Raw genomic sequence first — 16,368 nt, forward strand, 5'->3', positions numbered from 1 at the left:
CTATTTCACCAGCCAAGATTTTTAATATCTTAACCAGAATATTTGGAAGTAGGAGGCCAGGCAGTAGTATACCCTGTTGAGCAGTTACCTCGCTCAAGGACTCCTGTTCAGGACCCCAATCCCTATCTGCAGGGGGAAGCTTCATGTGTTGAAGCAGGGCTGTAGGTGGTTAGGTGGTTAAGTGGTTAGCTCTCTTTCTACCCCCCCCCCCTTTTTTTTTTAACAGAGCACTGCTCAGCTCTGGCTTATGGCCTTGTGAGGGATTGAACCTGGAACTTGAGAACCTCAGGCATGAAAGTCTCTTTACATAACCATTATGCTATACCCCCACCCTCTCTCTCCCTTTCTATCTCCAGCTTCCCCCTCAATTTCTCTCTTACCCTATCAAATAAAAAAATAAAGAATATTTGAAAATTGTCACCTGCATTATCCACCAAATTAATCTTGTGGAGTAAGTTTGACTTGGGAAATTTATTCATTGATTCATTAAATTTTGTGTATAGTCTCTGTGTTATGCTAATGTGTCTAATGAGTCTATATAGCCTATGTTAGTATTTTGTACTGTATGGCAGGCACTATCTGGCGATATGTTGTTAGGCAGCCAATTACTGTGGAACTTAGAGGCTTACAACAAGAGCAGTTCTTTAGTTTTCTCATGAACTTCCATTTGAGAAGAATTAATGTGTAAAACTTATCTCGGCTCCATGTGTCATTCACTTCTAAGTGTTGGACTAGAGATTTTTACTTACTTGCCTTATTTCTCATTTTTTGCCATTGGGTTTATCACTGGGTCTCAGATGAGGAATCTGTTGCTCCCAGCAATCATTTTTTGCATTCTTTTTGTTGAGAGACAGAAAGAAATTGAGAGGGAGGAGGGAGAGAGGGAAAGAGAAAGAGAGAAACTTGCAGCACTGCTTTCCTGGTATAGTTTGGGGCCAGAGGCTTGAACCCAGGCCCTTGTGCATGGCAACATGTGTGCCATGTCTCCTTTAATAAATACCCTTGCTAGGTGAGCATAAATGAAAAAAAAAATGGCAAAATGGGTAACCAGGTGGTGAAATTTTCCAGAATGATTTATCTCCAGTTAAGACCCAGCTAAAATGATTGACAAACTGTTTTAAGTACTTGATTTGCATGTTTTGAAGAAAAAACAATCATCTGTTCTTCCCTCTCCCTAGAACATCAACATCTACAAAAGCTCAGTTATTTACTTATGATAAACAAATTCCTTTTATGAAGAACATACTGATATTTACAATATTTCACTTATATCATCAGTAGTGCAAATGATATTTTTAGGAGACAATCTTCTCTGGGTTATAATTCTCCAGTAGTTATTTTTCATAAAACACTTTAAAATTTCATGGTTACTTTGCACCAGAAGTCCTCAAAATATTTGGCATTCTGCCTGGAATTTGAGCATGAATATTGTTATATTTTTCTTGATTCTTATTGCCTCCTGATTTGAATAACTATCTGATTGTTCTCTAGGGCCAAATAATCACTTTTATTATTGCCTTCAGACAATGTTTTTAGATTGTGTTTATTTACAGGAGTCTATGAGAAATATTTGACTTCTGTTTAAATGGCCAGTCACTAACAAATACAACAAAAATATTTCAATGGTGTCTTTTACCATAACTTGCCTTTTGTATTGGGTAAAGTTCTAAAGAAAGTAATTCTGCTTGCTAGCTTGATAGGATGTCTGTTTTCTGCAAAGGAAGTGGTTGGGGAGCTGTCAGACTTTTTTTTTTTTTTAACTGGGGGATTAATGGGTTACAGTTAACAGTAAAATACAATAGTTTGTACATGCATAACATTTCCCAGTTTTCCACATAACAATCCAACCCCCACTAGGCCCTCCTCTGCCATCATGTTCCAGGAACTAAACCCTTCCCCACCTCCCACCCCAAACTCTTTTACTTTGGTGCAATATACGCCAACTCCAGTCCAAGTTCTGCTTAGTGTTTTCCCTTCAGGTATTCTTTTTCTTTCTTTTTTTTTTAAATATTTATTTTTATTTATTTATTCCCTTTTGTTGCCCTTGTTGTTTTATTGTTGTAGTTATTGTTGTTGTCGTCGTTGTTGGCTAGGACAGAGAGAAATGGAGAGAGGAGGGGAAGACAGAGAGGAGGAGAGAAAGATAGACACCTGCAGACCTGCTTCACCGCCTGTGAAGCGACTCCCCTGCAGGTGGGGAGCCGGGGTTCGAACCAGGATCCTTATGCTGGTCCTTGTGCTTTGCGCCACCTGCGCTTAACCCGCTGCGCTACAGCCCGACTCCCAGGTATTCTTTTTCAACTTCTTTCTGTGAGTGAGATCATCTTGTATTTATCCTTCTCTTTCTGACTTATCTCACTTAAGATGATATCTTCAAGCTCCTTCCAAGATAAGGTGAAGAAGGTGAATTCACCATTTTTAATAGCTGAGTAGTATTCCATTGTATATATATTGAGATGAAGGGTTTTATGTCATGAATAACTATTCTTTCTCCTCTGGTTCTTCATTGAAAAGCTTTGCAATTAACACACTTTTTGGTTAAAAGATGTTAATTTATAACTTATTGTTCCACCTAGATAGGAAGAACTTTTTAAAAATATTCTCTAAGCCTCAGTTTCTATTCTTTTTTAAAATTTACATTTATAAAATGCAAATATTGACAAGACTATAGGATGAGAGCAGTATATTTTGACACAGTGCCTATCCCCAGAGCTCCATATATTCTCTAAGCCTCAGTTTTTATTCTTTTTTAAAATTTACATTTATAAAATGCAAATATTGACAAGACTATAGGATGAGAGCAGTATATTTTGACACAGTGCCTATCCCCAGAGCTCCATATCCAATCCCTCCCCTTGATAGCTTCCCTATTCTTTATCCCTCTAGGAGTATGGACCTAGAGTCATTGTTGGGTGCAGAAGGTGGAAGGTCTGACTTCTGTAATTGCTTCTCTTCTGAGCATGGGCATTGGCAGGGCGATCAATACTCCCAGCCTATCTCTCTCTTTCCCTAATGGGGCAGAGATCTAGGGAGGACACATGATGGGGTCCTCTGCCCAAGGAAGTTGGATTGGTATCATGACATCATCTGGAACCTGGTGGCTGAAAAAGAGTTATGATATAAAGCAGAACAAATTGTTAACTAATTATGAACCTAAAGGCAAGAATATTGCAGATGAAGATTTAGAGTCTCTGTTTTGGAGAAAGCTAGTAGGTCTATTTTAGGTATATTCCAAGGGGCCCATGGCTTTACTAGTTTTTGCCTGCACTTGACATCTAATATGCAGGTGGACCCAGGTTATTGTCTGGGAAGATGGTGAGATGGTGTCATAGCTGGAAAAAGGACTAGAAAACTGGGTCAGGGAAGAGAGAAGCTCACAAATATGGGGAAAGTATATAAATATTGTTAATTGTAAACCCCATTGTTTTGATCTGGGACCCATATTCAGCATAGGAGCCTATGTAACCTCTGCATCCCTGTAGGTCTGAGCTCGAATTCTGTTGGTCACGGCTAGGAATATTCCAGACTGCACTAATTTCGGGACCCATCTTCCTCGGTATCAGCAAAACACTCCTTCCCTTTTCCCTCCCTTCCTCCCTCCCTTCCTCCCTCCCTCCCTCCCTCCCTCCCTCCTTCCCTTCCTTCCATAGTGAGAGAGAAATTGAGGCTATAGACAAAGAGAGAGAGAGAGAGAGAGAGAGAGAGAGAGAGAGAGAGGGAGAGGGAGAGGGGAAGAGAGAGAGCTAGCTCTAAACCAGCTTCATTGCTCTGGAAGCTTTCCCCCTGCAAGTTTGTTGCACTCGGTGATGTGTGTGCTGGAACAGCTTGACTCAACAAGATGTGTCATTTCCTACCTAGCCCCTTCCTGTTGTTTTTTTCATGAAGCTTTTTTTAACAGATAGATTTGATTAGTTTATCATATCATGTACCTGTCACTAGAAGCAAAAGGAACAGCAGTTATATCACTGTCATTACTGACATCATTACCACCTCCACAACTACACAAAGTTAGGGGGAAGATAATCCTCTAGAGGGATAAGAAATAGGATAAATTGGGCTGTAGAGTAGGAAAATAGTATAATTATTGGAAATTTGACCAGTGCTTCTATTCCGAACACCATGCTTAGCCATCATTTTTCTTACTTTGTGTTCATTTTTGCTCTGTTTTCTCTTCTTTCTTATGCTCTTTACCTGCCTCATCCACTTTTATATGTAAAGTAACTCTCAAGATATGAAATTTAAGGAAAAGTTTCTTTCAGTTGTGATAGATGATACTAAGCTATGTATACCCTATGTCAAAGAATAGTTGAATTGACTTTACTTATGGTAGTTCTGATATTACCTCATTATTTTCCCCTCCCTCTTCTTTTCTTCCTCCACTCTTACCTCTATTGTTATTGTACTGTTTCCTTCTCATTTTCCTCCTCCTCCTCTTCCCTTTCTCCTTTCCTTCCTTCTCCTCCCCTCCCTCCCCTCCCCTCCCCTTCCCTTTTTCCTATTTCTTTCCCTCCTCTTCCCATTTGCCTGCCCACTTACCTCTCTTCCTTTCCCTCCTTCCTCCTTCTTTCCCTTCCCTTCCTATTCTTCTCCACCTCTTCTTCACCTCTTTCTCCTCCTTCCTCCTCCCTTCCCATTCTCTGCCCACCTCATCCTTACCCTACTCCTTCTCCTCTCATGAAAACTTCCAAGCCATTTAAGTGTAATTTAATTTTTTAAATGTATCCATATATTTCATCTCCTGATTTTTACTCCTTTGTCATTTATTCCTTAGAAAAAACTTTGACAACCTCAGTACCATTGATATGTGATATTTTTTATGTTTAACTAGTTCCTTGTAATCTGTATCTCTTCCCTCTGCATGTTAATACATGACTTTTCACACATTTCTTTAGCATTTCTTGTTTTCTCTCCCCAAATAAATTTTGATTCCATTCTTTTTTTGCTCCAAATCAAGGCACTTCTTTTGGAACTGGAAAAATAAAATGCTATAGAGTTTGTAGACATGTGTTATTCATTATTGCTAATGTTAAGAAATTTACTTTTAAGTTTGTCTGATGACAGGATGGATAAGCAAATACCTAGCTGGACAGTGTGTGTACACGTTAACTTATTATTGTTGATAACTTCTTTCTTCATCTCCCTAGGAAAGAAAGGAGAGGCTTTCTAGATTTGAGTCCATTCGTCATTCAATTGCTGGGATAATTAGAGCTCCAAAATCTGTGCTGGGCTCTTCAACAGTAAGTAAAATTAAGTTGCATTGAAATAGTCATTGTTTATCTCATTCTTACATACCTACAGGCTATCACATCTAAGTTTCTCCTATAAAGTAGAAAATACATAACTTAAGACTTTATATTCAAAAGAATATAAATATATGCACACACTTATAACAAGTATAAACATATAAATAATGAAAACCTTCTAACGTTGACATATGGAAAACAAAGTTGTATTGTAGACTTTCCATGCTAAATAGAAATAATTACAGAGAAGATTTTGTATAATTTGGAGTCTTATTAGAAGCATAGAGTATACAAATATTTATTTTTGGACATTTTTATAGTAGAGATTATTGGAAATATATTTACATTTTTGTATATATATATATTTAAAAACACACTTTTTAATCATTTAGTTATTTTTGCCATCAGGGTTATCATTTGATAACACTATTCCACTACTTGGCCAAGAAGATTTATTTCCTACCTTATTCCTTTCCTTTCTTTTTTGGCTAGAGTGTAAGAAACAGAGAGCTAGAAAGGAAGAGAGGTGCAGAGAAGGAGTGACATCTGCAGCATTGCTCTAACACTTGTGAAACTTCTCCCCTGCGTGGGAGACTAGGAGCTTGAAACTGGATCCTTGTACATGCTTTATTGGGTGTGCTACCACTTGGTCCCTGGAGTATATATTTAAAAAATACATTTGTTTATATATGCACTCATAATTCCAGAACTTTTAAATGATAAAGATTTTATTTATTTATTTATTTATTTATTTATTTATTTATTTATGAGAGAGATAGTGGAGAAAGAGAACCAGACATCACTTTGGTATATATGCTACGAGGAATCAAACTTGGGACTTTCTGATTTAGTACCCAACACTTTATCCACTGTATTACTTCCTGGACCATGATATACTATAGTGGTACATATTATACTCTTACTCCTACTAACAACAGTTAGCCAAGAAAGATAAAGAATATTCTTATCCTAATTATATGATACAATTGTCCTACTTCATTATCATAAAATCTGAATTCTTAAATTTTTTGTTCTAGTTATACCTCATTCTCAATAGAGCTTTGTAATAGTATCTTACTGAAAGATTTAACTAATTATACACTTTCTCTGATTTTTTAAAAGTTTCTGTATAAAAATGTCCTAGTGTTATTGTAAAAACAGCTATTTAATATATATGGCTTAGTTTATTTAGCAATATAAAGGGCTTGTTTCCTAATTATAGATTATTCATTCACATAAATTTATTTGCTGTAATTTATTTTGAATGGTAACTCTTATTGCCATATTTATGACATTCCAGCAACAATCTTTTATTCACAGTTGAAATAACGTATTAGGTATTTTAAATAACAAAATGAAGAAAATTATATGTATATCTTTTTAGTGAAATATCATAGCATTATATCGTTACAGTTTTTAGATGTACACCATTGAAAACCAGCCTGTTCCCTTTGTCCTGATTTATGTCCATTCATCAATCAGTCTTCCCACCTTCCTCTGTCCCTGGTGGTAGCCGCTAATGAAATTACATTTTATATAAGAAAGATTTCTTCTTATTTTAGCATTTGACACTGCCATTGTTACTTCTGATATACAGAAGTTCTCTATGGGACTAGAATGGGAGCTGTGAACTAATGAAGACCACCTCACATGGCATTAAATGGCAGGTGAAAATAAAATGTATTTTAGGCCAGAGTACATAGTAAAGTAAATCTCTTTCAAGGCCCATCTTCTACTTTTGTTTTCTTAAGTCAGTTACTTATCATGTTACAGGTAAATAGTAGTTCACACAATTTGATGTATTATAATCTGACATTCAAAATAAAGTTAAAATCAAGTGTTGGAAACTTGATTTTTACTCTGAGAGGTTCTAAAGAGTCTCTGGGGATAAGTTTTTTGATAAACATTATTAGAAGATGAAGACAAAAGAATTTCCTTAGTGTACGCACACACACAAACACATGTTAAAATCCATTTAAAACATAAAATTAGTTTTGGGAATTTTCAAATGCCTCAGACTTTCATAAAATTTTTAAATATTTAAATGAGTTAGTCAAGCACGTGGTATAGCTATTTGTCACATTTTTATTTTACTTAGACCATTCATTAATTATCTAGGTTATTCAAGGTGTTCCCCACCACTTTCCTTTCTGTGTGCTGTAAAAACCAAGCTTGGTCATGGTAAAACATTTAAAATATTTTAAAACTAAGGCCACTGTAAACTAAAGGTTTGCTTCAGTTTTATTCATGTAAACTTTGGAGATTCATAGAATGAACAAATATTGCAAGGGTGAGGAGAAAAGGGAACCCTATACTATTGGTGGGAGAATAAATTCATCCAAATGCTATGGAAAACAGTAGGGAGATTTCTGAAAAAAAAAAAGAATAAATAAAATAAAATAATATAAAAATACATCTGTTATTATCATGCAGCAATTCCATTCCTAGGTACCTATGCAAAGAACTGAAAAACTTTTTAAATATTGGAAAGTCTTTACACTTTTTAAAAATTATCTTTATTTATTTATTGGATAGAGACAGCCAGAAATCAAGAGGGAAGGGGGTATAGAGAGGAAGAGAGACACCTGCAGCACTGCTTCACCACTAGTGAAGCTTTCTCCCCTGTAGGTGGGGACCGGGACTTGATCCTGGGCCTTTGCGCATTGTAGCATGTGCTCTCAACCAGGTGCGCCATCACCTGGCCCTGTATTTACATTTCTTGATTTTAATGTGGTCTTTGCTCTTAAATGACTTTTCCTTTGTATGTATGTTCACACACACACACACACACGCACACACACATATATGCCCACATTCAGTCCACATTTCATAGCTGTATAGTCTGGGGATTGACAGATTTCTATGAAAAGGTATAATGTGGGGAGATAGCATAATGGACATGCAAAAGTGGTGTAGTGCCTAAGGCTCTGATGTCCTATATTCAATCTCAGCACTACCATAAACCTGAGCTGAGGAGCTCTGTGGTAAAAATCAAAAATAAAACAAAGCCTACATAGCAGCTTCAAATGAAGCCCTTAAGTATGTTCCTGAAACAGGCACATGGACAAGTCATAGCCCTGTTGGTGGGAGTTAATTCCATAAAGTAGAAATCATTTAAATTTAAATTTTAAATCTTTTGTAATGCATTTCTCTGATAATATACCCTTTCACTGCAATTGTTTAATGATAGATTTTAAATATAAGAATTTATTTATTTATTATTTTTAGATTTCATAGGGAGAGAAATAGACCATAGCACCATTGGAGGATAATGACAAACCTGTTACATACGTGCCAAAGTGGCACACTAACCATATGAGCTATTTCTCAGCCCTTATGGATTTATTTTATGATAGGGTGAGTTAAGATCACAAATGCTAATTCTAATAGCTAGTATTATATGTACTTGTGTATACAAGGTAGACAAAATCAAATCAGACCTTCAGTATTAAAGATGTATTTGTGCTTTATTTTATTTTTCTCTTTCTTTTTTAATTTTAATGACCATCACCAGGGCTCAGCACCTGTACAGTGAATCTATTGCTCCCTGTTGCCATTTTTTCCTTTTCCTTTTCCCCCTTTCTATTTCATTTGATAAGAACAAGAGAAATAGAGAGAGGGGTGAGATAAAGAAGGAGAAAGACAGAGAGAGACCTGTAGATCTACTTCACAGATCAGAAGGCATCCCCCCTGCAGGTGGGAAGTGGGGACTTAAATCTGGGTCCTTGCCTATGGAAATGTGCCCTGAGCCAGGTGCTCCATTGTCCAGCCTTCCTGTGCTAGATTTCAACTCTAGTGGTGTAAGAAAATATTTTTTTTAATATTTATGAAAATTTCACATACTTCATTCAGCTTTTACTTGGGCAGCTAAAGACAGGAACAGGCAAATGTAAGAAGTTTTTATAATTTCTATGCACTTTACAAAAAGAAAATGCACTATTTTCTCTAATTTTTTTTTATCTCAATATTTGTTCAAGTTATGTGATTTGATGCCAACATTTGAGAAGCCTCTGGCTGAACAAGACTGGTACCATGGTGCAATTCCCAGAATAGAAGCTCAAGATCTGTTAAAACAACAAGGAGACTTCTTGGTGCGAGAAAGCCATGGGAAGCCTGGTGAATATGTCCTTTCTGTATATTCTGATGGACAAAGGAGACACTTTATCATTCAACTTGTTGATGTACGTTTCCAAATCAGTTTATATGTATATTTTGATCTAGCTTGTTTTGTGGTGTAATAAAATAATAGTTTTTAATGGGTGCCTATAATACTTAAGTTTGGATATTTATTTTTTTGCTGAATTCTCTTAAGTGTCCTGAAATTCACTAAAACATTAACGTTATTAAGTTCATGTAAATCAAAAGTGGTTTCTAGAGGGTCCAAGAGATGACTTAGCCAGTAAAAATCTTGCCTTCATGAGAGAGGCCCTAGATATAATTCCTAGCACTATTCTAGACCACCAAAGAAATAAAACTGGGGCCAGGTGGTGGCGCATTTGGTTAAGCACACACATTACAGTGTGCAAGGACCCAGGTTCAAGCCCCTGGTCCCCACTTGCAGGGGGAAACACTTCATGAGTGGTGAAGCAGGGCTGCAGGTGTCTATCTGTCTCTGTCTAATAAAAAAAGAGAAATAAAATTAATGGAGCACCATGGATGGTGCTTTGATTGTCTTCCTTGTGCTCGCTCGTATATATATTTATTTATATGTATATTATATACATATATATTAGAAACCTGGTCAGAGAGATGACTCAATGGTATTGTGCATGTATAAGATACTGGGTTCAATTCTCTGTACCCCATTAAGGAAGAAAAGTAGTAGTTTCTTTTATTATTATTTTTTTAAATTATCTTTATTTATTAGATAGAGACAGCCAGAAATAGAGAGGGAGAGAGACAACAAGTGAGACACCTGCAGCACTGCTTCACCACTTGCAAAGCTTTCCCCCTGCAGGTGGGGATGGTGGGGTTCAAAACGTGGTCCTTGCACATTATAACATGTGTGCTTAATCAGGTGTACCACCATCTGGCCCTGGAAAAGTAGCAGTTTGTAAAAGTTTAAAATACTTGTATATCAAAAATATTTACAATACCACAAGTTAAATTTGAACATTAAAGATATTTTAAACTGAGGGGACAAGAGATATGTTATCTGGTAGGGCACATGACTTACTATGCTTCAAATCCTTGAATTTGAACCCAGTACCACTTGGGAGCACAGTGGTACAAAGGGGGACACTCTGGAATGTGGAGCTATGCTGTGGTGTCCCTCTCCCTGTGTCTTTGTCTTTGTATCTCCCTATATATATCTGAAACAAAAGAATGAAGAAAAAGTTGCCTAAGAGTGTCAGAATCTACATGCATGAAGGTCACAGCACCTCAAGAAAAAAACAAAAGGAGGGAAAGAGAAAGATTTGTAAATGTTTCTGTGTGGTTTTTAATTTTCTTAATTTTTTTGTGTTTTATTTAAAAAATTTTTAAAAACTATTTAATCCCTATTGTTGCCCTTGTTGCTTTATTGTTGTTGTTGTTGTTATTGATGTCGTTTCTATTGGATAGGACAGAGAGAAATGGAGAAAAGAGGGGAAGACAGACAGGGGGAGAGAAAGATAGACACTTTCAGACCTGTTTCATTGCCTGTGAAGCGACTCCCCTGAAGGTGGGGAGCCAGGAGCTGAACCAGGCAGGATCCTTACTCCAGTGCTTGTGCTTTATGCCACCTGCACTTAACCCTCTGTGCTACCGCCCGAATCCCTTGTGAGTTTAATTTTACAAGTCATCATATATTGTCTATTGCTTATTTTTGTAACATATTACATATTGAAAGTTTAATTAAAATGAGTCAACATACAATCTTTGAAGAAATCTATAAGCCTCTATTCTACACTATTTTCATTACCTCTTTTGAAATTTAATTAATCAGTAATATATATATATATATATATTTTTTTTTATTGCTACCAGGTTTATGCTGGGGTTTGATGCTGGCACTACTGACAAATATATCACTTCCGCTGAACATTCCTCCCACCCACGCTTTCTGCTTTACTTGATAAGACAGAGAGAAAGTGAGAGGGGCGCTGGAGATACTTATATAGAGTGAGAAAGATAAACACCTGCTTATCTGGTTCACTGCTCATGAAGTGTGCCCCAGGTGGGGTTCTTTCGGAATTCATATAAGAGATCATTAATAGCAATTTTATGAGAAGGCTCTCAGCTGGCTCTTTCAGATAGAAAGACAAAGAATAAAAAGATAGCATAGCATCAGAGCTTCTCTCAGTGCAATAGGGGCCAGACTTAAACCTGGGTGATGTGCTTGGCAAAATGGGCATGCTCCCAGGTGAACTGTCTTACTGGTCCTCTGACCCCCACCAGTGTGTCCTAGAGCCCTGCTTCCCCAGAGTCTGCCCCACTAAGGAAAGAGAGAGACAGTCTGGGAGTATGGATCTGCCAATGCCCATGTTCGGGGGGAAGCAATTACAGAAGCCAGACCTTCCACATTATTCACCCCATAATGCTCCTGGGTCCATATTCCCAGAGGGCTAAAGATTAGGGGAGATGAGGGAATACGGAGTTCTGGTGGTGGGAATTGTGTGGAGTTGTACCCCTCTTATCCTATGGTCTTGTCAGTGTTTCCTTTTTATAAATAAAAATTAAAAAACAGTTAGCCTGTATTTTATCTATTATGTTATTGTTATAGTCATATAGAAAAATTTTAAAAGATAAAGAATCTCACTGCATGTTAAAGCAAGCTCAAGTCATCAGAGCAGTAAGAAATTTATATAGGTCTGGGCAAAGTCAATTTTAATATTTGCAGTTTTGAGTATATCAAGAAACAAGTCCTCATAAGTTTTGGTGAGTCTATTGGTTTTTGACCTTAGTGTCATCTTTAGCTTCATCACTTTTGTCTTCATCTTTAAAAAATGAGTTAATTAGGACTCTGAGAAGTTAACCAATGTCAGCGATTGCTCTCAAAAATAATTTATAGGAGTTTATCTTTCCGTGAAGTGCTATTGTTTGTGTTACTCTTTGAAATTATACCAATATGATTACTATATCAATGGTAGCAAATAATCTTTAAATTAAATACTAGATATGTTCTTTTTTTTCCTGCCCGCTCGCCCCGCCCACTAGATATGTTCTTAAAATACCATTATTTCCTTCATTAGTTCTCTAGTCTTAGTCTCTTAAACATTCTAATAGTCATTTCTAAGTTAAACCAGTTTGTCTTTTTACCTTTACAGTAATTTAATATGCATTACATTTCAGTCATTAATATACATACATGTTTATTTATCCTGGTAATATAAGCTTTTCTAGAAATTCAAATATAATTATTAACCAAATTAATCTAAAAATTTCCCACCTGAGTAGCTTACATTCTAGAAGACATAGATAATATGCAAGATAAGCAAAATATTCCTTATATTAGTGCCAAGTTTTAAGGTTAAACATTTATTATTTTCTCCTGTTATATTAGTGTTTTAATTGTGGCTTACATGATTATAAGATTGCATGGCCATAGTGCCACAATATACTCACCATCACAAAAGTTCTGTGCCCTTCATCCCCAAACAATAATTATAATAATTCTTACATTCATTGTCTTATAGACGTGCTGGCTACTTATCTTTTTTCAAAATTCATGTTTCAATTCTCTACATTCCATTCCATTCCATATGTGAGTGAAAATATCACTTCCGTACATACTCTAATGAGCCTAGTCACATGAAGTTTCATCCATTTTGTTCTAAAGGACATAATTTCATCTTTTTTTTTTGTTTTTTACTTGTAGAGTAGTTTATATTTCCATAACTTTTTTTTTTCTACCAGCGTTATCTCAGTGCTCAGTGCCAGCATTACTAATCCACTGCTCATGGTGGCCATTTATTCCCTTTCAATTTTTTTTTGAATTTTATAGGACAGATAGAAATTGAGAGGGGAGGGGAGATAGAGAGGGCCAAACAAAGATAGGCACCTGCAGACGTGCTTCACCACCCGGGGGGCGAGGGCTTGAACCTGGGTCCTTCTCATAGTGACAGAAAAAGCATTGTTTTGGCAGAGTTTGGGAAAATGTTAGTTACTTGATATTATAAAATTTGAAAATGCCAAGATTTGATATCTACATTTTGGCTAGTGACAGTTTTCCTTTTTATCAAATATATGCAAATGACCCATAACTTTTGGTGATAGAATAACCTAACTATAAAACTTAAACTTATACTGTAAAGTAAAAATGTTAAACTTGGGGCCAGGCGGTGGCACACCTGGTTTAGCGCACAAACTACAGTGTGCAAGGACCCGGGTTCAAGCCCCTGGTCCCCACCTGCAGGGGGAAAGCTTCATGAGTGGTGAAGCAGGGCTGCAGGTGCCTCTCTGTCTCTCTCCCTCTCTATCTTCCCTTCCCCTCAATTTCTGTCTCTGTCCAATAATAAATAAATAAAGTTTAAAAAAGAATTGAAAATATTTAAAAATGTTAGGCTTATACTAATGTTAAACTTTTATCTGTTAAACTTATATTGTTAAGTAAAAATGATCATTATAGATTTTCTAGGTATACTTATTGTATTACATATACTACTTCAACTTTTAACATTATTTAAATAAATTGATTTATTGATTATGAGAGAGGAGGGTGAGAGAGAAAGGGAGAAAAGCAGTGGAAGAGGACAAGAACAGTGTACAGGTCTGGTATAAGGTGGTGCTAGAGATTTTCAGGCATGCAAGTTGGTACTTTGGTTGACTGAACTATCTCCCCAGTCTTTGACAATACTATTTATTTTGAAAGTTTTATCACATGGAAAACATACACAAAAAATATTAGATATGTTTATCCCTTAATTCAAATGTTTCTCATGATATATTTTCTTTGGCTATTCCTTTTTTTTTCTTTTACTTTTTTAAAACTTATCTTTATTTATTGGATGAAGACAGTCAGAAAATGAGAGGGAAGATGGTGATAGAGGAGAGGGACAGAGAAATAGACACCTGCAGCACTTTCACCACTTGCAAAGGTTCCCCCCCTGCAGGTGGGAACTGGGGCATCGAACCCGGGTCTTGCACATTGTATCATGTGTTCAAATAGGTGTGCCACCAGTCAGATCTTCCTTGGCTGTTACTTTAATAGGCACATTTTCAAGTCTGGTTGTGAGTTTTATGTTCTTTTTCCTTCCATTCTTTTTCTTTCTGCTAATAATTTATGTCTTGTCATTATAGAAAATAATGAATTAATAGAAAGTTAATTTTTTCTCATATTATTATATTTATCAGATCACTTCTACTTTTACCATTTTAACTTTTCTAAAGCATAGAGTGCAGTAATGTTAAAAGTATCCACATTTTTGTGCAATAGCAGTTTTTTTTTTCTTTTCTTAATGAAACATGCTTTACTGCTGAAGGTAGTCTTGCTGGGAGAATGGCTTCATATTCATTCTCTTGTTTTTGCTTCAGAATCTGTATCGGTTTGAAGGCACTGGGTTCTCAAGCATTCCTCAACTTATAGACCATCATTATACAACGAAGCAAGTCATCACTAAGAAATCAGGTGTCATTCTGCTAAATCCTATTCCTAAGGTAGGTATATAAAGTTACTTTATTTCAAGGAATGCTTTGTGAATTTATTAATTTTTTTATTTATAAAAAGGAAACACTGACAAAACCATAGGATAAGAGAGGTACAGCTCCACACAATTCCCATAACCAGAATTCTGTATCCCAGAATTTGACTTTTTTCTTGTTTTTCTTTTTTTTTCTTTTTGCCTCCAGGGTTATTGCTGGGGCTCAGTGCCTACACCATGAATCCACTGCTCCTGGAGGCCATCTTTTCCCCCTTTTGTTGCCCTTGTTGTTGTAGCCTTGTTGTGGTTATTATTGTTGTTGTTGTCATTCATTGTTGGATAGGACAGAGGGAAGTGGAGAGAGGAAGGGAACACAGAGAGGGGGTGAGAAAGATAGACACCCGCAGACCTGCTTCACTGCCTGTGACGTGACTTCTGCTGGTGGGGAGCTGGGAGCTCAAACCAGGTCCCTGCGCTTTGTGCCAAGTGTGCTTAACCTGCTGCACTACCGCCCGACCCCTGACTTTTTCCAGTTAAGTTCTTAGATGATTTACTAAAGTTTGGAAACAAACTGACTTCATTATAATCACTAGTACTAGTATAGTCGATGTATGTAATCTTCATTTAGTTAAGGAATGTTAGCTTCTGATTTAGTTTTTGCTATTTTACAATTAACAGAATATTTTTTCCTTCTCAGTTTTTAAAAGTTCAAAATTAAAAAGTTTATATTAGGGCTGGGTGGTGGTGTACTTGGTAATGTGCATACCTTATCATGTTCTAAGGACCTGGGTTCAAGCCCAGGATCCCCACAAGCAGGGGGAATGTTTCAGTGCTATAGGTGTCTCTCTTATTCTCTCTCCACCTTACTTCTCTATTTCTCTCTGTCTCTGTCACAAAAAGAAAGGAAGAAGAAAAAGAGAGAGAGAGAGAGACAGAGAGAGAGAGAAGGCCTTTGGGAATGGTGGAGTTATATAGGGAGCAATTAACCCTAGTGACAAAAATAAATAAGTAAAAACTTCAAATTATAGGTATCCAAGATGCATAAATCAAAGAAAATGTCTAGCACATATGAATAAATTAAGATAATTTTCATTGTGAATGTTAAATATAAAATGTACTAAAAGACCCTGGACTTTTAAAAACTATACTCCTCTTTTCAAATTGTTAACCAATCATGGACCTAAAGGCTGGAATAGTGCAGATGAAGATTTGGGAGGTCCTCCATTTTGTAGATAGCTAGTAGGCAAATTTTAGTTAAATTCCAAAGGGCCTGTGGCTATACTAGTTTTTTTTTTTCTTTCTTTTTTCTTTTTGCCTCTGAGCCTGAAATCTGATATGACAGTGGATCCAAGTTATTGTCTGGGGAGATGATGTCCTGGGTGGAAAAAGGACTAGAAAGCTGGATCAGGGAAGAGAGTAGCTCCCTAATATGAGAAAGGTGTATAACTATTTTTGACTGTAAACCCCATCTATTTGATGTGATCTGGGGCCCATAATTAGCTTAGGAGTCTGTGTGACCTCTGCATCCCTGTAGATCTGAGCTCACATTCTGTGGTCATGAGTAG

General features: G+C 36.5%; 1 protein-coding gene across 5 annotated transcripts in view; it reads left to right on the top strand.

Moving 5' to 3' along the window:
• FER (FER tyrosine kinase) overlaps positions 1–16,368 on the top strand; it is a 351,355-nt gene that overhangs the window by 153,010 nt on the left and 181,977 nt on the right. For all 5 annotated transcript variants that reach the window (XM_060201250.1, XM_060201251.1, XM_060201249.1 and 2 more), the window contains 3 exons: positions 5,145–5,237; positions 9,221–9,424; positions 14,697–14,819. In XM_060201250.1, coding sequence (XP_060057233.1) covers positions 5,145–5,237; positions 9,221–9,424; positions 14,697–14,819 — 420 coding nt within the window. The remainder of the gene's footprint in view (positions 1–5,144; positions 5,238–9,220; positions 9,425–14,696; positions 14,820–16,368) is intronic.

The sequence above is a fragment of the Erinaceus europaeus genome, chromosome 11 (assembly GCF_950295315.1).
Source record: "Erinaceus europaeus chromosome 11, mEriEur2.1, whole genome shotgun sequence".
Taxonomy (NCBI): domain Eukaryota; kingdom Metazoa; phylum Chordata; class Mammalia; order Eulipotyphla; family Erinaceidae; genus Erinaceus; species Erinaceus europaeus.